The 25,240-nt window shown below is 46.3% G+C and overlaps 1 protein-coding gene across 1 annotated transcript in view; it reads left to right on the top strand.

The window, feature by feature from the left end:
* Window positions 1-22,898: 22,898 nt before the first annotated feature.
* The window catches only part of SYP (synaptophysin), a 169,676-nt gene continuing 167,334 nt past the window's right edge, over window positions 22,899-25,240 (top strand). The window contains exon 1 of the mRNA XM_085629884.1: window positions 22,899-23,017. Coding sequence (XP_085486010.1) covers window positions 23,000-23,017 — 18 coding nt within the window. The 5' untranslated portion in view covers window positions 22,899-22,999. The remainder of the gene's footprint in view (window positions 23,018-25,240) is intronic.

Below are 25,240 nucleotides of genomic sequence, written 5' to 3'. Positions count from 1 at the left end.
CTCGTTCGAATTTGTCTGCTGACCAGTGTGCGTACTGTAAGAAATTTGGGCATTGGGCTTCCGATTGTCCAGCACTGTGTGCTCAGCAGTGTCCACGTGGTCGGGGACAAATGAGAAATCGTTCAGGATATTCAGGGCCTAGAGGAAGCACAGGTGATCGTGCTAGGTTTGATGCTAATATACGTGGGCAGGATGGGTTCAACACTTTTGACAGAAGGAACCAATATCAAATGTCTGATTATGTGCCATTTGATTCTCAAGATTCTGCTCATGCATAGGATTGCCTAAGATGGGGTAAGGAATCAGTTGAAGTTCCAGTAGATCAGAGGGGTCCCTATGTTACAGCGAATGTTTTGGGTTCTACTGATCAGTTTCTGGTTGATACAGGAGCTACTCGTAGCGCCTTGTCTAAACAATTGGTTCCAAGGGCTCTGAGGAAATATGAATTTTGTGATCAGTTATGTCCCCTATCGTAGACCCCAACGGCTCCATGTACATGCTATACGTACATGTATGTACCCTCCTGCTCCAGTTTTGAAGACGCAAATATATGTGCGTCCACCGTCAACATGTCCTCTTTCAGATCCACCATGAATGGGTCAGATATTCCTTTCCTAAGTATGAAAGGCCACCGACTTTATGTGGTTCACTTTCCACATTTTACAGATTCAGGCGAGTAGGCCCGAATTCTGTCATCAAGCCTTTTCCTGCCTTCTGCCTCTGAAAGCTCCAGTCTGAGCCTGCATCTGTGACCATGAACTTTGTCTCGCTCCCTGCGCGGCTAACGGTGCCTGATCCAGCCCGTCGCCTGCCAAGAACTGTATTTCACCTTCAAGATTATCTCCTCCGCCCCTCATCCGATGCATTCCTGTCTAGCAGTTTAGGTAAACATTCCTCCAGCTACCGTGCAAAGGGGCCAGGCCTCGCTGTCCTCATGCAAGTAATTCATAGCCCTGTTACCATGGAATATTCCTACCCCCTCGCATCTAGTGTAGACACTTAGACGCTTGTACACGCACTAACAGTCAGTATAGTCAGTATAGAATAAGATTCTATCCTAAGAGACCTCTCTTTTTGGATAACACAGTTCTTTAAACATAGGATATTAGATATGATTTGGGAGTAGGTTGACATAACCCCAGACTTTTGTCTCCACATGTAGAGCTAAATGTCAAGTCCCTTTCTCCCTCTAGTTGCACGTCAATCACACGTCATGCGGCTGCGCACGCATCTCTGCCAAATATTTCTGCTGACATTGCAGGATTCTCTTATGGATCCACCCACTTATGACATCATGTATGATGACGTTGTCTAGTTACGCCTATTCTAGTTACGCATGCATAGTTTATTTTTCTTATCAGTTAATACGCCTACTGCATCTGTTTTACTGTAATGCCTTTTCTATAAAAATGATTACCTGTCAATAATATATGCCCTTCCTTCCTGAACTTTCGTGGTGATGGAATAGAACGCCAACAATTCGAATTGTGTTCCTTTGTATAGGAATAAAGCCTTTTTAAACCTCTAATACCACGGATTCTGCCTCTCATTTTACTGAGTTATTTTTAATAGACTTTACCGCATAAAAAATAGTACCGGTAACGAAATATTTACCACATAAATTGGCGCCCGAACAGGGACACTTTCTCATCTCACGCGCCGGCGGTGCGTTGCAGGCCCGGTCTCCTGCCACAGCTGAACGGACAAAAACGCGTATCTGCAGGATTTCCTGTATCTCCCTCCGGCCAAGCGGGGACGACTGAGGCTGCGATCAACACCCAGACGAGGCGGTGAGAAGTGCGAAGTATCCCGACCAGAGCCTAGCTGAGAGAGCAAGATCCGAGGTATACAGAGACCCGCCAGGTTCCGAAGTTCCGAGTCCAGTCCGGTCCAGTCCAGTTTCCGTTCCGTTCCGAGGCCTTCCGTTCCGAGCTACCCGGTGAGTACCATTACCGGGGAGGCATTTAACGTGCACATAGTCTGTGCCGGTCAAGACGGGTTTGGGTACACAAATCCGGTCTGCACTGTTTTAGCAGTGTATCTGTACTGTTTAGCAGTATATATAGTATGTTTTGCATATAAATAAGATAAATAAGTATTATCTAGTGTCAGTATAATGTCAGTAACTAGTTTTCTATTAGTTATCATTGTTCGTAAAACTGTTAAGTGTTAAATGTTTTAAATACGTTCTATATACTGTGGTGTGAATGACTGTTCATTATTGTGTTTTTATAAAGTGTGTCCCAGTCATAAGGTCTAAAAATGCCGCTCTTTTCGAAACTAAGACAGATCAAAACTAGAAAAGGTGTACTCGAAGAAGCCGTTCCCATCCCACCTAGGGACACTCCAGGGTACTTTATGTATCATAAGCATGGCCTAGATGCCGTATTATTTCTTGATTTATGGGTGGACTACACCAAAGAATTACCAGAGAGTCAGAGATGGCCCGCAGCGGGGACCTGGGATGCAGATTGCATCATGAGAGTAGAAGAAGAATTATGGAAAAAGAAAGCCAGACAGTCGCAGAAAGATGCCATTGAATTATGGCGTAAAGAATCATATAGACGTACAGAAAAAGCGCTCAGACAGGAAGAGAAGGGTAGAGAGAATTCAAATAAAACCCGAGAAAATCTATTACTTGAGGAAGGTACCCGAGTAAAATCAGAACAAATAGACAGACAAAGAAACGCCCTTATGAACGGTATGTATCCACTTCTGGCCGAAGGGTTACCTAAGGCTACTCCGGAAATACCAAAAGACTTGCCACCTCCATTGTTTCCAATAAAAGCACATCCCAAGGGGCATCCTAGAACCGCACAAGATGTTTTCCTTTCCTCTTATTTAGATGACGCAGCTCCTGAGTATACTAATACCGTACCACATAGACCGCTTGCCGATGATGCTCATCGCCAAGACTCTCCGTCTGTACCTCCACAACAACAAGCTTCGACACACATTCCGACAAGCACATCTGTTTCTACCGCTTTTCCCGCAACGACGGTTGCTGTCTCACCTTCAACAAATCCTTTCACGTCCAGCACCCCAGATGGTGCTACAGGAGGTACAACAGACATTTTTTCTACGCCACCCAGAGGAAATAAATTTTCCCTTGGAGAATTAGCACACCAACGTACGCCCAAACTAGCAACCCCCGACATGCTCAAGGAACTTCTAGTAGATTGTAGATATGATCCTGTGCCTGGTAAACGGGACGAAATGCTGCTGTCATCATTACGTATTCGACGAGCCGCAATATATTTAACGAAGCTACCAGGAATGGCTACACATTTAGAAAATATATATCACTTTGTCCAGTCAGGACGAGGTCCTGAAAGTATTAGCAGAGCCATGGAGTACCAGAGAGCGGAGGTACAGGGACAACTGTTACGTTTCCTCATAAACTGTGTAATCAGAAATCAAGACCGGCCTGGGGTAAATCCGGAAGAAATGCAAAAACTTGTCACTTGGGGTAAGAATATATCAGAAGGGAGACATGATAAACTGTTATGTATAGTAGCTATGTTCCGAAAGATCCGCAAAGAAGTAGAACGAATGCATGAAGAAAGATTAGAGGTAGACCCCACTGACCTAAACAGAGAGGAGGGGGAGCAAGAATCAGACCAAGTAGATACAATAGCTTATGTAGGTAGAGGAAGATCCCATAATAATACCAGAGGTTTTAACGACCCAATACGTCCAATACGTCCAGAATGTAATAGACATCTTCCAAATCCTATGCTAAATACAAAATCCCCTGAACACTTATTCCAAGCCGCTGATAAATTACTCCGAGATCGAAGGGGGTACCACGTGCTCGATTCTATGGACGAACAAGAATTAGCCAGGTCAGCAGTACAATGGGCTGACAGTCCCGGCGAATACAATGACGATGTACTTGCACACACGTTTCTGAATCTAGACCCATATGAACAGCGTTTAGCTAGTATATACATGATTCAACACCTCCTTATATTATATAAAGGCCAACACTCCGATCCAGGACCCTTACCTGACATATTGACAGAACTACTCACGAATATATGGAGAGGGTCAGGTACTGATTTGATTAAGGAAATTCTAGAATCCCGAAACCAATATTTAAATTTCGTATGCCCAGAACACGTTCCAGTTCTCATTATGGGAAGAAAGATGTATCACATAGATAGACAGAATCCGTTACGCGAAGTACACCCAATTAGAGGTGCCGGTGATAATTTTACACGCGTGTTTGTGTACACGCCTATAACTAAACTGGAATTATTAGAAATGAAGAAAGTAGTACCCAGCCATGACAAGGACCCAGCAGGTTTCCACCGTGAGATAAAAGACATGTTACTCATGGGAGAGTATACTTACCCCGACATTATGAAAATATTAAAGGTCCTATTACCTGCCGGTGTTTATGAGAAACTCAAAGAAAAGGAATGGGAGGTGGGAGACCAAAAGATAGATTGGACAGCATTAGAAAACGAAGAAAAGGCCCGAGCTGCAGGAGCAGGGCTTGGGGATAAGACTACAGCATTAGCAGGATTACTAATACAGGTACTGCCACGTTTATTAACTACGAAAAAGGAAGACTGGGGTGCAATCTCAGCCTGTAAACAAAAACCAGATGAAGACACTAGTGATTTCTATTCCCGATTTGAAAAATGTTTTAGTATAAATAGTGGTATAAAAGCCAGTAGTGAGTCATATCCACATCTGTTTGTGACAAAATTAGTCGAAAATTCTCTGCTACAAGTCAAGAATAGAGTATTGAAATTCGAAAGTACCTGGCAAGGTAATACCCCATCACAGATGCTACAGATGTTACAATATCACCACAATAGAATTAGAGAAGAACAAGAACACGAACAAAGACGTATGAAAGATACGAAAATGAAAATGCTTGTTGCACAGTCAGTTCCAGCCGATAATCATCAAAAGGGTGATTCCGCAAGTCCTGCGAAAGGGACATGCAACTATTGTAAACAACAAGGTCATTATATACACGATTGTCCAGTCCTGAAACATAATATTGCCACAGGTAGAACACATGAGAGACCACGTCCACCTAGACAGGATCAGAATCAACAGCAACTGCCTCAGCAGGCACAACCTAGGTTAGCTCCGCAACAATTAGCTCCGCAACAGGCAGCTCCACAACAGATCGTAGCACCACCACAAGCGCAGCCTGTCGCTGCAACTCAAGCAACAACACAACAAATGTATCAGTATGCACAAACAGATTATCCCGATTATCAACGATACTCATGAGATAGCCTAGAGAGGGAAGTTGGCTTACCCCTTATAGAGGTTCCTGTAGACCAAGAGGGACCTTATGTACATAGTGAACTATTAGGGGAAGACAGAACGTTTTTACTTGATACAGGGGCAAGCAGAACAACTATAAGACGCAGTGAAGTTCCAGGGGCACCCCTCTCAGGCTCACAAAATATTTCCCTTGGATTCTCAGGAAAACCTATAATAAATGACGTAACACAACCTCTTCCACTTACAGTCGGTCCATTAACACGTACTACAGATTTATTGCTTACTAAATCATGTCCAGAAAATTTGTTAGGTATAAAAACATTGAAAGCTCTAGGAGCCATAATATGTTGCTCTCCGGAAGGAGTACGACTATTTTTACGTGACTTTAAAGGTCACTACGTATCCAGAGACCTGGATCACCGACTGCAGAATTTACCTACACATTTATGGGCACAAGGCCCCACTGATGTTGGTTGCATGAACATTACACCATATCGAGTCACACTAAAAACAGGAGTGGTACTACCACGAATGCGACAATACAAGTTACCACCAGATGCTGTAACGGCTTTACTGCAAATCATTGACGAGCTTATTACCCAAGGAGTGGTTGTGGAAACTGACTCCAATGTATGTAATTCACCGATAATTCCGATCCTTAAAAGAACGGATCCAAAAGCACCACCAGTATATCGATTGGTTATTGATCTGCGCGAATTAAATAAATGTATTGTACCACAATACCCTGTGGTCCCAGATATCTCCTCATTACTCACAGCTATTGACTCAGAAGCAACGTTTTTCACTGTAATTGATCTCAAGAATGCTTTCTTTAGTGTCCCAATTGATCCAGAAAGTCAATACTTATTCGGTTTTAGTTTAAATGGACGAAGTTTTAAATTCACACGCGCACCTCAAGGATTTACAGAAAGCCCCAGCATCTATAGCCAAGCACTGAAACGAGAACTTGACAGTATCCACATGCCAGTTAACACTGCCTTGCTTCAATATGTCGATGATCTGCTGATCACCGCCCGAAGCGAACATGAATGTGAAAAAGCGTCACTGACGGTTTTAAAATTTCTGGCCGACAAGGGGCACAAGGTGTCCCCTTCCAAGCTGCAATTCTGTGTCCAGCGAGTTGTTTATCTTGGGCACTTGCTGTCCAAGGAGGGAAGGCAGCTTACACCCGACCGCATCCAGTTAATTGCTAACATGCCACCACCCAAGACACAAAAGGAGGTGCGGGCTTTTATAGGCCTCACTTCATACTGTAGGCAGTGGATCCCTCAATATGCATTTCTAGCAAAACCACTCATCCAGTTGACAACACAGGAGGCAGCCACATCGACTGTCCTCCCTTGGACTCCAGAACATACACATGCCTTCGAAAGCTTAAAGAACGCTTTATGTCAAGCACCTGTCCGCACCTGTCCTAGCAACACCATGTTACAGTAAACAGTTTACACTCTTTGTTACAGAACGCGAAGGTACTGCTTTGTCAGTACTCACTCAGGAACAAGCAGGATCACACAAACCATGTGCTTATTTCTCTAGTACATTAGATCCAGTAGCTCAGGCACTTCCAGCGTGCCTGAAATCAGTGGCAGCAACAGCTTTAGCAATCAGACAAAGCGATGCCATAGTGTTAGGACATCAATTGACAGTACAAGTACCACATGCAGTAGAGGTTCTCTTGAACCGCACACAAACACAACACTTGACTATAGCAAGACTCACTGGTTACGAATTAACATTGTTTCAGCCACACATAGAAATCAGACGTTGTAATACGTTAAATCCTGCCACACTGTTACCAGTAGGCGGAACAGATCCATTGGCACATGATTGTGTCGAAGTCATTACTATCACGACGAAACCCAGACAAGACCTGACAGATATCCCTTTGACAGATCCAGACTTGACATTATATGTAGATGGGTCATGTATGAGAACAAGTACAGGAGAGTTAGTGGCCGCTTACGCAGTCACAACCGATACTGAAGTCATTGAAACAAATTGTATTAACACTTTGTCAGCTCAAGCAGCAGAGCTCATCGCTCTGACACAAGCCTGTATTCAAGCCACAAATAAAAAAGTCAACATATACACAGATTCACGTTATGCATTCGGAGTCGTCCATGACTTCGGCGTACTGTGGCGAGAGAGAGGTTATTTAACTTCTCACGGTGCCCACATCCAACACGGACCCCTCATTCAAGCCCTATTAGACGCGATTCATCTACCTACTACAATATCGATTATGAAATGCAAAGCCCACACAAAAGTTACCGATATTATTTCTCAGGGTAATGACCTAGCTGACAGAACAGCTAAACAGACTGCTCAGAATCAGACTCACACAACTGACATGACAAAGACAATAGTCCTGACACCAACACATTGCATGACAGTTAAGGATCCCGCCCTTGATGTAATTGACATACAGACACATGCTACACCAGAAGAAATAAAGAAATGGACTGAATTAGGAGGGATCCAAACAGATCAAGGATGGATGACGAAGGAAAAATCTATATGGTTTCTTCCCGACTCAATGGTCCAAGTCATCATTAACACTATACATAGTCCAGCGCACCTAGGAGAAAAAGCTATGCTAGACAGCATTCAACACATTTGGTTCAACAAACACTTGCGAGCCGCAGCGAAACAAAAAGTTCGTACCTGTATGATATGTTGTCAGTTTAATCCAGGTAAAAGCATCCCCGTAGAACAGGGTGGATTCCAAACTCCCGATCATGCTTTTGAAGTCCTCCAGATGGATTATATCCAGATGGAACGATGTCGAGGATTCAAATATGTTCTCGTAGTTGTCTGTGCTCTTTCCCGTTGGACAGAAGCATACCCGGTTTCAGATTACACTGCCCCGACTACTGCCAAACAGTTAGTTCGAGAATTCTTCCCACGGTACGGTTTACCACGTGTTGTCTACTCAGATAACGGCCAGCCGTTCTCATCCGAATTAATGAAACACGTTTCCCTTCTATTAGGATACCAATGGAAATTTCACTGTGTCCGACATCCCGAGGCGGCAGGTCTCGTGGAACGCCATAATCAAACCCTGAAAATTAGATTGTCCAAAATATGTAGAGAGAAAGGAGTCGATTGGATAGTAGCCTTACCAGTTGCGCTCTTTTACATGAGAATGGTAGCACATTCTTGAACAGGGCTATCCCCGTATGAGGTGATCTTCGGTAGACCACCAAATATGTGGGGGACGCCTATACCTCGTAAAATAACTGACGTTGACTGTAATATGCTGACAGATTACCTGGCTTCCTTGATGTCTGCACTACAATCTTGTCGTTCACAGGTATCCGCAGCTTTTCCCGACAATACTGAGGTGAAACCCCATGACGTGGTTCCTGGGGACTTGGTGTTGGTCAGGAATTTTGACCGGAAGACCCAACTGGATCCTAGGTGGAAGTCACCGAAGTTAGTTCTACTTACCACAAGGACAGCTGTGAAAATCGAGGGAAGAAAAGGGTGGTTGCACTCGAGTCATATCAAGAAATTTTATGGACTACCATCCAGCGTAGAGACTCAACCCTGTATTCCCTCACAAACAGACTCAAAGCTCCCTTTGGCTGAATTAACGAAACGAGAACTGTATAAACTAAAATTGAGGTCCAGTAAGTCAGACAATTTGATTGTTTAAGTCCTCTCCAAGGTGAATCGGTTGAATTTGTCTCTGACATGTATCCTCTGGACCGGAATAGAGAAAGAAATAATCAAATGCTGCTCAAGAAGCAAGCGTATTGTAAATCATTTCGTAGTCATTGTACAGTAACATTATTAATTTTGTTTTTTCTAAGTCTTTTGATCATCATTGTCAGCATCCTATTGCATATGTATTACCCTATTCCTAAGCATGCTTATAATATAACTGCAGAACATTCTTTTAGTGAATTACCTCCACATGAATTGTCTTATAGATTTGCGCTGCGCAATAACACTTTCATTAGTATGCTACATCATTTCCATCAAACCAGCAATGCCACAAATTGTTGGATATGTGGCCGACTCCCTCCCTATCAGAACTATAAGGGAGTTTTGCCCCTCTTTCCCTATCCGTTCACACACAATGGCTCCTGTGGAGCATGGTTTAGTTTGATTAATTCCCTAGATTCGAATTCCGCAGTTTATCAAGACAACTGGGTATGGGGAAACCTGAACTTAGTTTTGCTTAAAGTCTGCTACCCTAACAAGGAGGGACTTCCCAAAAGAACAGGAACTGATCTAGAAAATGAAGTATATGGATTAGGTAATTTTACACTTAACCTCATGATCCTGAACGTTGAATCTGAAGCTACACCAATCTTGCCCGCCATGTCCGTATTCCCAGTAAAAGGGGAACTATGTATAAGAAAGAATGGCTCCATACACATGGGCCATAGTAAATGCACCACTGTAATAAAATTCAGTGATCAAGGCAAGTCTACATTTAGAGCTTCTCGTCATTCCTACTTTATATGTGGCCAGACCGCATATATACGCCTACCTTTAGATTGGGATGGTACCTGTTACATAGCATTCCTCCTACCACCTGTTTTCCTAGCTCCTCCTGATTATCATAGAAATACTCATTTAGTACACAATAGACAGCAGAGAGATCTCCCAATTGTCGATTACACTGAAACAGCATGGGAAAAATACACAGATTTCAATAAAGGTTTCTTCCCCTATATAGGTACAGTCACTAATAGTAAGCTAATACGTAGATTAACCAGAACCCTTGAAGCAGTAGTGAACGAAACTATTTCCGCCTTAGGCAATTTAACAGAAGAGCAGTCTGCTATGCGGATTGTTGTGCTTCAAAATCGTCTTGTCCTTGACGTCATCCTAGCCGATAGGGGCGGAGCTTGTAGGGTCATCGGATCAAGTTGTTGCATTTTCATACCAGAAAATTCGCCGTCAGTATATAAAGCCATAACCCGCCTTCATAAGATTGTAAGCCAGATACACCAGAGTCCAGGCACCTGGACTTGGTCCGGTTGGTTCTGGGGCGTGTTGTCAGCCTGGGGATGGAGAATGCTCTCCTTCCTAGGTATTGGCTTTCTCGTACTATTCAGTTGCTGCTTATGTTTACAATGTGGGCCAGCGATTTGTGGTCTGTGTGCCACCTCGTGTATCCCACATTCAAGTTTTCGTTCGAGATCCCGGAAGAAGAAAGAAGAACAAATGATGCTATATGAACATATCGATGGATTGATGAAGATCGATATCTCCTAAGGGTCCGAAGGGGACAAGGAGGGAATGAGGAAATATGAATTTTGTGATCAGTTATGTCCCCTATCGTAGACCCCAACGGCTCCATGTACATGCTATACGTACATGTATGTTCCCTCCTGCTCCAGTTTTGAAGACGCAAATATATGTGCGTCCACCGTCAACATGTCCTCTTTCAGATCCACCATGAATGGGTCAGATATTCCTTTCCTAAGTATGAAAGGCCACCGACTTTATGTGGTTCACTTTCCACATTTTACAGATTCAGGCGAGTAGGCCCGAATTCTGTCATCAAGCCTTTTCCTGCCTTCTGCCTCTGAAAGCTCCAGTCTGAGCCTGCATCTGTGACCATGAACTTTGTCTCGCTCCCTGCGCGGCTAACGGTGCCTGATCCAGCCCGTCGCCTGCCAAGAACTGTATTTCACCTTCAAGATTATCTCCTCCGCCCCTCATCCGATGCATTCCTGTCTAGCAGTTTAGGTAAACATTCCTCCAGCTACCGTGCAAAGGGGCCAGGCCTCGCTGTCCTCATGCAAGTAATTCATAGCCCTGTTACCATGGAATATTCCTACCCCCTCGCATCTAGTGTAGACACTTAGACGCTTGTACACGCACTAACAGTCAGTATAGTCAGTATAGAATAAGATTCTATCCTAAGAGACCTCTCTTTTTGGATAACACAGTTCTTTAAACATAGGATATTAGATATGATTTGGGATTAGGTTGACATAACCCCAGACTTTTGTCTCCACATGTAGAGCTAAATGTCAAGTCCCTTTCTCCCTCTAGTTGCACGTCAATCACACGTCATGCGGCTGCGCACGCATCTCTGCCAAATATTTCTGCTGACATTGCAGGATTCTCTTATGGATCCACCCACTTATGACATCATGTATGATGACGTTGTCTAGTTACGCCTATTCTAGTTACGCATGCATAGTTTATTTTTCTTATCAGTTAATACGCCTACTGCATCTGTTTTACTGTAATGCCTTTTCTATAAAAATGATTACCTGTCAATAATATATGCCCTTCCTTCCTGAACTTTCGTGGTGATGGAATAGAACGCCAACAATTCGAATTGTGTTCCTTTGTATAGGAATAAAGCCTTTTTAAACCTCTAATACCACGGATTCTGCCTCTCATTTTACTGAGTTATTTTTAATAGACTTTACCGCATAAAAAATAGTACCGGTAACGAAATATTTACCACAGCTCCCCTGTCTGGCTTAACCATTACATCGATAGGTTTCGATGGAACCCCTTCCCTTAGCCCATTGTCACAACCACTTGCATTCCATGTGGATAAATTTACTGCTCCGTGTCCATTTTTGCTTTCCCCAAATACACCAGACAATATTGTGGGTCTTGATTTGCTTAAGTATTTCAGGGCTACGATACGATGTTCTCCAGAAGGTGTATGTGTTATCTTGAATGACAACCATCCTGTGGCGGAGAGAGCTTGTCTTGTTAAAGAGGATATTGCATTAGCTTCACTCCCTAGTACTTTGTGGGCTACTTCAGACACTGATGTAGGGCAAATGGTTATTCCACCGGTACACACTAGTGTCAAGGAGGGCGCTGTGCAGCCACGTTTGCCTCAATTCAAAATTTCACAGGAAGGTGAAGAAGCACTCATACATATTGTCCATGATCTCATTGAGAGGGGGTTGTTGAGGAAGTTCCTTACAATGTTTGTAACAGTCCGATTCTTCCTATTCTGAAAAAGGATACTGACATTAGGATTTACCAATTCATTATTGATTTGCGAGAAGTTAATAAGATTGTAGTACCACAATACCCCGTGGTTTCTGACATAACGACACTTCTTACTTTGGTTCCTCGACAGCTACTACATTTTCTGTGATAGACTTGAAGAATGCTTTCTTTTCGATCCCTATTCATCCTGATAGCCGATATTTGTTCGGTTTCACTTCGAATAATCGATCATATAGATTTTGTAGAGTTCCTCAAGGCTACACTGAGAGTCCTAGTATTTAAAGTCAAGCATTAAAAAGACAACTTGATTCTTTTGTTTTGCCTGAAGGTGTGGCTCTCATACAATATGTCGATGACATCTTGTTGGCAGCCGATACCCCTGAACAGTGTGAAAAATGTACTTTGTCCTTGCTATCTTTTCTTGCTTCCCATCATCACAAAGTGTCACGAAAGAAATTGCAATATTGTAGACCGAAGGTAACCTACTTCGGTCACCTTCTGTCTAAGGAGGGCCGTGCACTCACACCAGATCGCATTCAAGCTATTTTAGACACACCAGTGCCCCTTACTCAGAAAGATGTCCGTGCATTCATTGGTCTTACTTCTTTTTGTAGGCAATGGATATTAGGATTTTCGCATATTGTTAAACCCTTGCTAGTTCTTTTGACTAAAGATACTCCAATGCCCCTCCCATGGAAAGATGAATGTGAGACTGCTTTCCGACAGTTACGACAAGCTCTTTGTTCAGCACCAGTGTTAGGTACTCCAGATTATACGAAGCCTTTTACACTCTATGTACATGAGAAAGATGGATGCGCATTGTCAGTTTTAGTGCAGACACACGGTGACAAACAGCGTCCCTGTGCATATTTTTCAGCAGTACTTGATCCTGTTGCTCGTGCGTTACCTGGATGCTTCCGTTCAGTTGCAGCAACAGCTGTGTCAATACGTCAGAGTGAAGGGATAGTTTTGTCACATAAGCTGTTGGTGCTAGTACCCCATGCGGTTGATGCCCTTTTAAATCAGACGAAGACGCAGCATTTAAATAGTGCTCGTCTGACAGGATACGAATTGACATTGTTGGCCCCTCACATTACACTAAAGAGATGTGCGATACTAAACCCAGCCACTTTGTTGCCATACCCGGTGACTCAGTCTCAGTCACAGGAGTCTCATGATTGTATATTCCTTACTGAGGAACAGACAAAGGGTTGTGTCGATTTGCAAGACACGCCCCTTTCAAGTGTTGATAGGGAACTATGGGTTGATGGGTCCTGTTTGAAGTTACCAGATGGTACAACGTCAGCTGCATATGTAATTACAACACTTCAGACGGTAGCTCAAGCAGCTGAGCTAATAGCTTTGACACGAGCGTGTGAACTTAGTATTGACTTATCTGTGAACATTTATACAGATAGCCGCTATGCGTTCGGAGTGGCTCATGATTTTGGACTACTCTGGAAGGAGAGGGGCTTTCTTACATCCCACGGGGTGCAAATAATGCATGGAGAATTAGTACATAATCTCTTGACTGCTTTAACATACCCGAAGAGGATAGCAATTGTTAAATGTAGCGCACATAAGATAGTAATTGATAAGATAGGACAAGGCAATGCTTTTGCAGACCAAACAGCCCGTGAAACTGCCATGCAGCGAAGCACCACGTCTATGTACGTAGTGAAGTTACAGGCTGAACGCTGGCATGATACCAGACAGGAAGTGCTAGATATGCAGAGATCTGCTTCTGCAGAAGAAATTGAGCAATGGTCTAAGGAGGGAACATTGGATGATGGGGGCTGTTGGAGGAATAAAGAGATAAGCAAGTGGAGATTGCCGACAGCCTATTTACAACCTATGATTCATATGGCACATGGGCCGGCACATGTTGGTGCCTCCTCGATAACGAAATTGCTCACGCAAGTTTGGGAGCATTCAGAAATTGCCGGCAAGGCTAAAAAGATGGTGTAGTCTTGTCTGATTTGTCTTCAGCATAATCCTGGTAAAGGGACACAAACTCCTACAGGAGGGTTTGCTACGCCAACCGCACCTTTTGAAGTTTTGCAAATGGATTACATCCAGCTTGAGCGCTGTAATAACTTAAAGTATGTTTTGGTAGTGGTATGTGCCTTTAGTAAATGGATAGAGGCATACCCTACGAAGGACAATACAGCTCTCACTACAGCAAAGGTACTTTTGAAGGAATTTTTCCCTAGATTTGGTGTTTGTAAACTTTTATGGAGTGATAACGGACCCCATTTTATTGGGCAAGTTGTTGAATATGTCCTGAAGGGGTTGGGGATAAAGCAAAAGTTCCACGCTGCTTTCCATCCACAATCAGCAGGGTTAGTGGAAAGATATAATGCCACACTTAAATTAAAACTGGCGAAAATACTGGCTTCTACATCCTTGAATTGGCCAGAGGCATTACCTTTGGCACTGTTGTCCATTAGATTAGTGCCACATTCGCGATCAGGTCTTACACCATATGAGGTGGTGTTTGGAAGGCCTATGAACATTTGGGGAATTCCTAAACCACGCCCCATACATGATGTACCATGTGTGTTGATGAGTGACTACCTATCACAATTGACTGACAGTTTGGTTTCTATTCATCAACAGGTTCAAGAAGCTCTTCCTGATAGGTCTGCAGGTGAAGGCCATGGACTTCGACCTGGAGACCAGGTGATGATCCGATCATTCCAGAGGTCGAGCAGCTTGGAACCGAGGTGGCGCGGCCCGGAGCAGGTGCTCCTTTCAACGAGAACTGCGGTCCGAGTGACGAACAGAAGGAACTGGGTGCACTCCACCCACTGCAAGAAAGTGCTGTCTACCTTGGTGGATCCTGTTGCTTTAATCGACCATCGAGACATCCTGGATACAGAGAAAGGCCAAGCCATATCACCTGACGAATCTGAGGAAGTCTTCCCGGACCACACAATTCCTGGAGTATCCCGATACCAACTGAGACAACGGCAAGAGCCTGCATTGCTGAAATAGACTGGTTGAGCAACCTCCCTGGGTTAGTGAAACGGAATGCCGATGTGGCAAGGGGGGAGGATCAGTCTTGTGTAGTGTAGCGACACCCGTCTTGACCCTCGGTGAAGAAATCAACGGCTGCCCAGGGATAAGAGCTCCAACGATTGTTTCCAACAATAAGCTGATCATGTCCACAATGAGATCAACTGTTGCTAAGAGAAAGATCATTTGTGCTATAGGGTTTGTTGTTGCTATGGTGGCTGTAGCAGTAATAACCTGGTTCGTTGAGAAAGTGGCTCCTGCTCGAGAATTTTGATCGCCACTACTCCAGTATCAGTTGAACACCACTACTTTACGCTTTCCTACCATGAGCAGAAGCATCGACAATCCTACTTAAATAATACCTTTATCCAGATGTTGCATCATACTCATAATGCCACAAATACAACCAACTGTTGGGTGTGTGGGATGATACCTGCACATCAAAAGAAAGAAGGAACACCTTTTATTCCTCTTCCCTTTTCTCATAATGGTTCTTGTCAAGCTTGGTATGCGCTTTTGTTTGCATCTGGAAGACGCACAGTAGGCGGGCTTCTTTTTCGCCTTAATAAAGTATGCTACCAAGATAAAGATGGTTATCCTCAAGCCAAAGGGACCAAATGGGAATGGGAAGAGTATCAACCGGACAATATTTCAACGCCATATGTCTTCACAAATATGAGAACTTTTACCAGTAATAAACAATTTGTGATTTCTGTTACCAGAGCTAAAGCAGATTTATGTGTAAGCAGTATTGGAAGAATTCCAGTGGGGAAAAGCGAATGTACTGTAATTCTGTCTATTGAAGGTATAAACAGTAGCACTTTCATAGCCTCACACAATACTTATTTTATCTGTGGTAGCCACGGATATTATCAACTACCTGCTGGGTGGTCAGGCGTGTGCTATGTGTCCTTTCTATTGCCCCCTGTGTTTCTGGCACCTGCATCATATCACCGGGACCTTAAATTATTTAACGATATTTCTAGAAATAGATACAAGAGGACAATAAGTACTGACGAAGTAGACCAAACTGATACCACTCTGCAACAATATGTCGATTTTAATTTAGGTTTGTTCTCCTTTGTGGGTGCTGCATTAAACAGTAGGAAAGTAAGACGATTAACTAGAGTTGTGGAAGCTGTTACCAATCAGACAGCTATGGCACTTGGGAACATTATGGAGGAGCTGCAAATTGCAAGGATTGTAGCTCTCCAGAACCGAATGGTCCTAGATGTGGTTCTGGCTGATCGAGGTGGTGCATGTCGCATCATCGGTAGCAGCTGTTGCATATTCATACCGGATCACTCACCTTCAGTATATGACGCAATATCAAAGCTGCATAAGACTGCTGCAGAAATTCATCCAGAGACTGGTACTTGGACTTTGGCTGGATGGTTTTGGACTCTTGTTTCTGCTTGGGGCTGGAAGTTACTAACTATCCTGTGTATAATTATTACGATACTTTTTACATGCTGTGTATGTATCCAATGTGGTCCAATGCTTTGCTCCATTTGCATTTCTGTCTGTATACCTGTCAAAAGGAATATTGCAGAGACAAAGGCCCAACAAATGTTGAATAAAGAAGCGGCCGAAATAATGCTAATAGATGTATGGGATGCATATTTAGATTACCCCAGAGGAACAGATGTCTTCAGCTAATGCTAAAAGGGTCATCTGTTGTAAATTGGCTGTGATTGGATTAGCATTAGCGGAATCCATCTGGTAGTTAGAGGCTATCTTGTCCATTTTCTGGAATCCATTTTGTATTTCTGGCAGCCATTTTGTTTGCCATGTGCTCACCATGTGCTTTGTCCTCCCTTAGTGTTAACTGCTCTTGTAACCTGCCTAGAAACAAACTATATTTAGTATTTTCTACCTTCGCACATGCCCAGTTGAGTTTGCAGCTGTTAGTAGTATGTAACTGTCAGGATGTGTTTACTAGCATTAGCAAACTGTTAACTCCTCCTACTTGTCGACTGTGCAGTTTCTGTATGACCATCTATGTGCATAACTCTTCTCATGTGTACTTGTACCGCCTTTTTTTCAGCCCCTGTGTGGGTATAAAAGGACCGTGCTCTTTCTGTTCAGTGTGCTACTTCACTCAATACCGAAGGGTGCTGTGTGAATGTAGTTCCACCTCATGAGGTTTATTAAACTTTGCATTTTCTATTCCAGTTTCTGTGCCAACTTCTTCCTATTGGTCTGAGGACTCTGTGCAGAGAAGGGCGAACCCCTTGCACTGGTAGGCCTAGCTGAGGTCCACTTCTAAAATTAGACTTGTTAGGAGGTCTGTAAATGCCTCTGGTCGCATGTGAGGGTCTTAAGACTTGTTAGGGGGTCTGTAGATACCTCTGGTCACATGTGAGGGTCTTTAGACTTCGTAGGGGTTATGTAGATCTCTCTGGTCGCCTGTGAGGGGGTCTTAAGACTTGTTAGGGGGTCTGTAGATGCTGCATATTCATACCGGATCACTCACCTTCAGTATATGACGCAATATCAAAGCTGCATAAGACTGCTGCAGAAATTCATCCAGAGACTGGTACTTGGACTTTGGCTGGATGGTTTTGGACTCTTGTTTCTGCTTGGGGCTGGAAGTTACTAACTATCCTGTGTATAATTATTACGATACTTTTTACATGCTGTGTATGTATCCAATGTGGTCCAATGCTTTGCTCCATTTGCATTTCTGTCTGTATACCTGTCAAAAGGAATATTGCAGAGACAAAGGCCCAACAAATGTTGAATAAAGAAGCGGCCGAAATAATGCTAATAGATGTATGGGATGCATATTTAGATTACCCCAGAGGAACAGATGTCTTCAGCTAATGCTAAAAGGGTCATCTGTTGTAAATTGGCTGTGATTGGATTAGCATTAGCGGAATCCATCTGGTAGTTAGAGGCTATCTTGTCCATTTTCTGGAATCCATTTTGTATTTCTGGCAGCCATTTTGTTTGCCATGTGCTCACCATGTGCTTTGTCCTCCCTTAGTGTTAACTGCTCTTGTAACCTGCCTAGAAACAAACTATATTTAGTATTTTCTACCTTCGCACATGCCCAGTTGAGTTTGCAGCTGTTAGTAGTATGTAACTGTCAGGATGTGTTTACTAGCATTAGCAAACTGTTAACTCCTCCTACTTGTCGACTGTGCAGTTTCTGTATGACCATCTATGTGCATAACTCTTCTCATGTGTACTTGTACCGCCTTTTTTTCAGCCCCTGTGTGGGTATAAAAGGACCGTGCTCTTTCTGTTCAGTGTGCTACTTCACTCAATACCGAAGGGTGCTGTGTGAATGTAGTTCCACCTCATGAGGTTTATTAAACTTTGCATTTTCTATTCCAGTTTCTGTGCCAACTTCTTCCTATTGGTCTGAGGACTCTGTGCAGAGAAGGGCGAACCCCTTGCACTGGTAGGCCTAGCTGAGGTCCACTTCTAAAATTAGACTTGTTAGGAGGTCTGTAAATGCCTCTGGTCGCATGTGAGGGTCTTAAGACTTGTTAGGGGGTCTGTAGATACCTCTGGTCACATGTGAGGGTCTTTAGACTTCGTAGGGGTTATGTAGATCTCTCTGGTCGCCTGTGAGGGGGTCTTAAGACTTGTTAGGGGGTCTGTAGATGTCTCTGGTTGCATGTGAGGTGGTTTTAAGGCTTGTTGGATGGTCTGTAGATCCCTCTGTTCACGTGTGAGGGGGTTCTTTAGACTTGTTAGGGGGTCTGTAGATCCCTCTGGTCACTTGTGAGAGGGGTCTTTAGACTCCTGGGGGCTGAGTCCCATCTGGTCGCCTGTGAGGGGGTCTTTAGACTTGTTAGGGGGTCTGTAGATCCCTCTGTTTGCTTGTGAGATGGGTCTTTAGACATGTTAGGGGGTCTGTAGATCCCTCTGGTCGCCTTTGAGAGGGTCTTCAGACTTGTTAGGGGGTCTGTAAATCCCTCTGGTCGCTCGTGAGGGGTCTTTAGACTTGTTAGGGGGTCTGTAGATCCCTCTAATTGCTTGTGAGAGGGGTCTTCATACTTGTTAGGGGGTCTGTAGATCCCTTTGTTCACTTGTGAGGGGTCTTCAGACTTGTTGGGGAGTCTGTAGTTTCCTCTGGTTGCCTGTGAGGGGTTCTTTAGACTTGTTAGGGGTCTGTAGTTCCCTCTGGTCACTTGTGAGAGGGGTCTTTAGACCTGTTAGGGGCTCTATATGTCCCTCTGGTTGCTTGTGAGGGGGCCTTTAGACTCCTGGGGGCTGAGATCCACCTGGTCGGCTGTGAGGGGGTCTTTAAACTTGTTACGGGGTCTGTAGATCCCTCTGTTTGCTTGTGAGAGGGGTCTTAAGACTTGTTAGGAGGTCTGTAGATCCCTCTGGTCACCTGTGAGGGGTCATTAGACTTGTTAGGAGGTCTGTAAATACCTCTGGTCGCATGTGAGGGTCTTAAGACTTGTTAGGGGGTCTGTAGATACCTCTGGTCGCATGTGAGATTCTTTAGACTTCGTAGGGGGTATGTAGATCTCTCTGGTAGCATGTGAGGGGGTATTAAGACTAGTTAGGGGGTCTGTAGAGGTCTCTGGTTGTATGTGAGGTGGTCTTAAGGCTTGTTGGGAGGTCTGTAGATCCCTCTGTTCACGTGTGAGGGGGGTCTTTAGACTTGTTAGGGGGTCTGTAGATCCCTCTGGTCACTTGTGAGAGGGGTCTTTAGACTCCTGGGGGCTGAGTCCCATCTGATCACCTGTGAGGGGGTCTTTAGACTTGTTAGGGGGTCTGTAGATCCCTCTGTTCGCTTGTGAGATGGGTATTTAGACATGTTAGGGGGACTGTAGATCCCTCTGGTCGCTCGTGAGAGTGGTCTTCAGACTTGTTAGGGGGTCTGTAGATCCCTCTGGTTGCCTTTGAGAGGAGTCTTCAGACTTTTTAGGGGGTCTATAGATCCCTCTAATTGCTTGTGAGAGGGGTCTTCATACTTGTTAGGGGGTCTGTAGATCCCTCCGGTCACTTGCGAGGGGTCTTCAGACTTGTTAGGGGGTCTGTAAATCCCTCTGGTCGCTCGTGAGGGGTCTTTAGAATTGTGAGGGGGTCTATGGATCCCTCTAATTGCTTGTGAGAGGAGTCTTCATACTTGTTAGGGGGTCTGTAGATCCCTTCGGTCACTTGTGAGTCACTTGTGAGGGGTCTTCAGACTTGTTGGGGGGTCTGTAGTTCCCTCTGGTTGCCTGTGAGGGGTTCTTTAGACTTGTTAGGGGGTCCGTAGTTCCCTCTGGTCACTTGTGAGAGGGGTCTTTAGACCTGTTAGGGGCTCTATATATCCCTCTGGTTGCTTGTGAGGGGGCCTTTAGACTCCTGGGGGCTGAGATCCACCTGGTCGGCTGTGAGGGGGTCTTTAAACTTGTTACGGGGTCTGTGGATACCTCTGGTCGCATTTAAGGGTCTTTAGACTCGGTAGGGGGTATGTAGATCTCTCTGGACGCCTGTGAGGGGGTCTTAAGACTTGTTAGGGGGTCTGTAGATGTCTCTGGTTGCATGTGAGGTGGTCTTAAGGCTTTTTGGGAGGTATGTAGATCCCTCTGTTCACGTGTGAGGGGGGTCTTTAGACTTGTTAGGGGGTCTGTAGTTCCCTCTGGTCCCTTGTGAGGGGTCTTCAGACTGGTTAGGGGGGTCTGTAGCTCCCTCTGGTTGCCTGTGAGGGGTTCTTTAGATTTGTTAGGGGGTCCGTAGCTCCCTCTGGTCGCCTGTGAGGGGGTCTTTGTTTAGTCTTGTTAAGGGGTCTGTAGATCTTTCTGGTCGCTCGTGAGAGGACTGTGCACACCTCAATGGCTGAGATCGCTCTGGGCATCTGTGAGGGGTCAGCACTGCAGACACCTGTGGGGATGAGGTATCCCCTGGTCGGTTATAGGGGGCCGGGGAGGGTGTTTGCGGCTGAGATCCCTCCCGGTCTGTTGTGAGAGGGACGTCAGACATTGAGGGGAGCGGGGGGGGGGGCTGATATCCCACTGGCTTCTTTTGTGCGGGTCTTTGGGCACTTGGGGCTGAGATCTCACTTGGTCGGTTGCGATGGGGGTCTTTAGACACGACCCCCCCTCCCCCCACAAAACACTGAAACCATACACCACCCTCCCCTTCTTTCTCTCTTTTACACACACACACACATTCAACACAGATGAAGCACACATCCCTTCTGGGACACAAAAGAAACAAACGCATCTATGAAACAGAACACACGCCTCGGCGCAGCACACAGCTCTTCAGAGAGACACACACCGACATCTGCATGCAAATAGTATACACACGCGCACACAAACACACGCACACACACACACACACTCTGCATCTGGGGCACGGATACTTGTAGAGGCAGACATGATCGTTCTGAAACATACATGCACTCACTTATACCAAAATCATGCGCGCAGCAGCTGCAGCATGTATCCCTCCAGGCGCAGGTCCTTAAATACAGGTGCATGTAATAGAACACGCACACACAGCAGACGAAGCATGTGAGCCTTCTGGCTACCACAGACACTTGCACAGCCACGTGTACGCACAAATGACACATGTACTCACATTAGGTGTTCACACACGTGACACACACGCACTCACATTGTATCAGAAGCATACATCCCTTCAGAATCATCCTCAGACACATGAGCACACATGTGTTCACACAGAGCACACACACTTTCACGTACATTATATCGGAAGCATACATCATTCCAGATCATCCTCGAAAGCGTGCATACACGTGTGTATGCACAACACACTCACATACATTATTTAGGAAGCATATATCCCTACAGATCCATCCTCAAACAGGTGCACACACATGTGTATGAACAAATCACTCACTCACATACATTATATTGGAAGCAGACATCTCTTCAGATGCATCCTCTAACACACGCATACACAGGTGTTCACACGAGACACACACGCACTCACATTGTATCAGAAGCATACATCCCTTCAGAATCATCCTCAGACACATGAGCACACATGTGTTCACATAGATCACACACATAGTCACATACATTAAAGCAGAATACATCCCTTCAGATTCAACCTCGAACACGTGTATACACGTGTGCACACAAATGACACACACACACATACATCATATCACACAAATGACACACTCACATACATCATATCACACAAATGACACACTCACATACATCATATCGGAAGCACACATCCCTTCAGATCCAACCTCGAACATTGTCACCTCTGTACAAATGGCACTACAGACACACATCCCCCATTCACACACTCGCAGACTTATACAAATAAAGGAACCCACACAGGCGCACAGACATCTGTGAATCTTAAACGGGCCACTTAGGCATATATGTATCTCATAAACCATACAGGCCTCCTCACAAACGCACCCTAGACACGAATACACCCATGCCTACAAATATCGCCCACCCTCACGAACGCACATACACGCGCATAGCACACATGAACACCTGTCCTTTGCTCGGGTTTTCTAGGGTGCCCCCCCCCCGCCGCATTTTGTGTTGGGCTGAAGCCCCCCCCCCCCCCCCCGTTGCTCAGTGTCCTCCATTTTCCACGTCTCCATCCCTCTGCCAGTCACCAAGATGGTGTCCTCCCCCCGCCCCCTCCCTGTGACGTGCTCCAGCCGGAGCTGCTGATCTCTCCCTCCTCAGCCCCCCCCCCCCCTTCCTCCTCTCCCTCCTCAGTCTCACCTCCTCCTCCTCTCCGGCTGCTGCAGATAAACCCCCCCTCCCGCCCCCGCAGTGCTGCCTTCGCCCCTTCCACAGCAGACATGGATGTGCTGAACCAGGTGAGGGGCCGGGGGCCGGGAGGGGCAGGAGGGGTGGGCTGGGGGCAGGAGGGAAGAGGAGGGGGCCAGGATGGGGCAGGAGGGCCGTGCAGGGGGCCAGGGACGGGGGCGTGATGGAACAACAGGGTGGGGATCGGGCAAAAGGGAGCGAGAGCGGTGGCGGAGGGAACACGAGGGTGCCATGGGGCCAGGGTGGGGCAGGAGGGTGTAAGAGGGGTAGGGGAGGGAGGGTGCAATGGGGGTAGGGTGGGGCAGGAGGGTGTGCCATGGGGTGAAACAGGAGGTGTAGGAGGGTGAAAGAGGGGTGGGGAGGGAACAGGAGGGTGCAATTGGGGTAGGGTGGGGCAGGAAGGTGGAAGATGGGGTGAGACAGGAGGTGCAGGGGGTTGGAAATGGGGTAGGAGGACGAGAAGGGGTGGGGGAGAGAACAGGAGGGTGCAATGGGGTTTCTGAAATGACCCTGGTTGTGAGTGCTGCGGTGAATAGCTCGTCGTCGAGGTGTGTGTGTGGGGGGGGGGGGGCCGAGACAGAGCCCCGAAGCTCAGAGGGAAGACCAGGGGGCGAGGGTACTCGCTTGAGGGGAGTGGGTTTAGCAGGGACAGCTGTGGCACTACACCCTCAACGTCCACGAAGGATTGGGTAGGGGCTGTAGGACAGGAGGTCTGGGGGTGCAGAGCAAAGAGCCGCGGGTGGAAGGATCCACGGTGAAGTTGGGGGGCAGCAGAGGTGCGAAAGGTTGTTGGAAGGGGGCTCATGTAGGGTCGCACCAATCTCCAGATATCACTGGGGGGGAGTTATGTGTCTAATCCGGGGGGAGGGGCGGAGGCAGCCCGGCATTCAGCACAGAGGCACAGTGAAGACAGGAGGAACATTCATCACAGGGTGGGTACTCAGGGAGGCCGGGTGGGGGGCATTCAGCACCAGGTACACACAGAGGCACAGACAGGGTTGGAGGGGGCACTCAGCTCCAGGGACAGGGGCACATGGGGGGCAGGAGGGGGTACTCAGCACCAGGGACAGGGGCATAGGAAGGGCGGGAGGAGGAACAATCACCACAGTGAGGGGGCACAGGGAGTTCGGGGGGGGGCATTCGGCACCAGGTACAGCAGCACATTGAGGGCTGGAGGGGACATTCAGCACCAGGGACAGAGGCACATGGTGGGCTGGAGGGGACATTCACCACAGGAAGGGGGCACAGGTAGGGCGGTAGGGGGGGGGGCATTCAGCACCAGGGACAGCGGCACAAAGAGGGCTGGAGGGGACATTCAGCCCCAGGGGCACATGGAGGGCTGGAGGGGACATTCAGCCCCAGGGACAGGGGCACATGGAGGGCTGGAGGGGACATTCAGCACCAGGGACAGAGACACATAGAGTGCAGGACGAACACTCAGCGACAGGGGCACATGGAGGGCAGGAGGGATATTCAGCACCAGGGACAGGGGCACAAAGCAGGCAGTACGAACATTCAGCACCAGGGACAGGGGCGCATAGAGAGCAGGAGGAACATTCAGCACCAGGGACAGGGGCGCATAGAGAGCAGGAGGAACATTCAGCACCAGGGACAGGGGCACGTGGAGGGCTGGAGGGGACATTCAGCACCAGGGACCGGGGGACAAAGAAGGCAGGACGAACATTCAGCACCAGGGACAGGGGCGCATAGAGAGCAGGACGAACATTCAGCACCAGGGACAGGGGCACATGGAGGGCAGGAGGAACATTCAGCACCAGGGACAGGGGCACATGGAGGGCAGGAGGGACATTCAGCACCTGGGACAGAGGCACAGAGAGATCTTGAGCCTGGTATTCAGCACGGGTGATGGGCAAAGTGAGTCCTGCGGCCTGGCATTCCGGCCCAGAGTCTGTCACTGGGGCCACTGGAATTGTGCTGCAGGGAAGGTGCAAGTTCTGCGGCAGGGTTGACTAAATTGCGGCGCAAGAAAATGCAAAATTGTGCTGTTGAATGCGGCAAGTTTTGTGATAGTATTACTTCTTTAGCTTGTCGGTTTTACACAGGTTAAAACTGGGCAAATGTTTCACCTCATTACTGCCAGTTTGACACCCGAGTACAGCAGTAAGCAACAGCGAGGGGACCCCCCCCCCCCCCACCCTCCCAACCTTTGCAAATGGCTTTCCACTGCACTGCAACACATTGCCAGGTATTTAGTACCTTTGGATCTATTTAAATTAGAAACATTTTTTGTTACCATCTGCAGATGAATCAGC

This window comes from Triturus cristatus, chromosome 10 (genome assembly GCF_964204655.1).
Source record: "Triturus cristatus chromosome 10, aTriCri1.1, whole genome shotgun sequence".
Lineage (NCBI taxonomy): Eukaryota > Metazoa > Chordata > Amphibia > Caudata > Salamandridae > Triturus > Triturus cristatus.
This window is presented reverse-complemented; position numbering and strand designations above follow the sequence as displayed.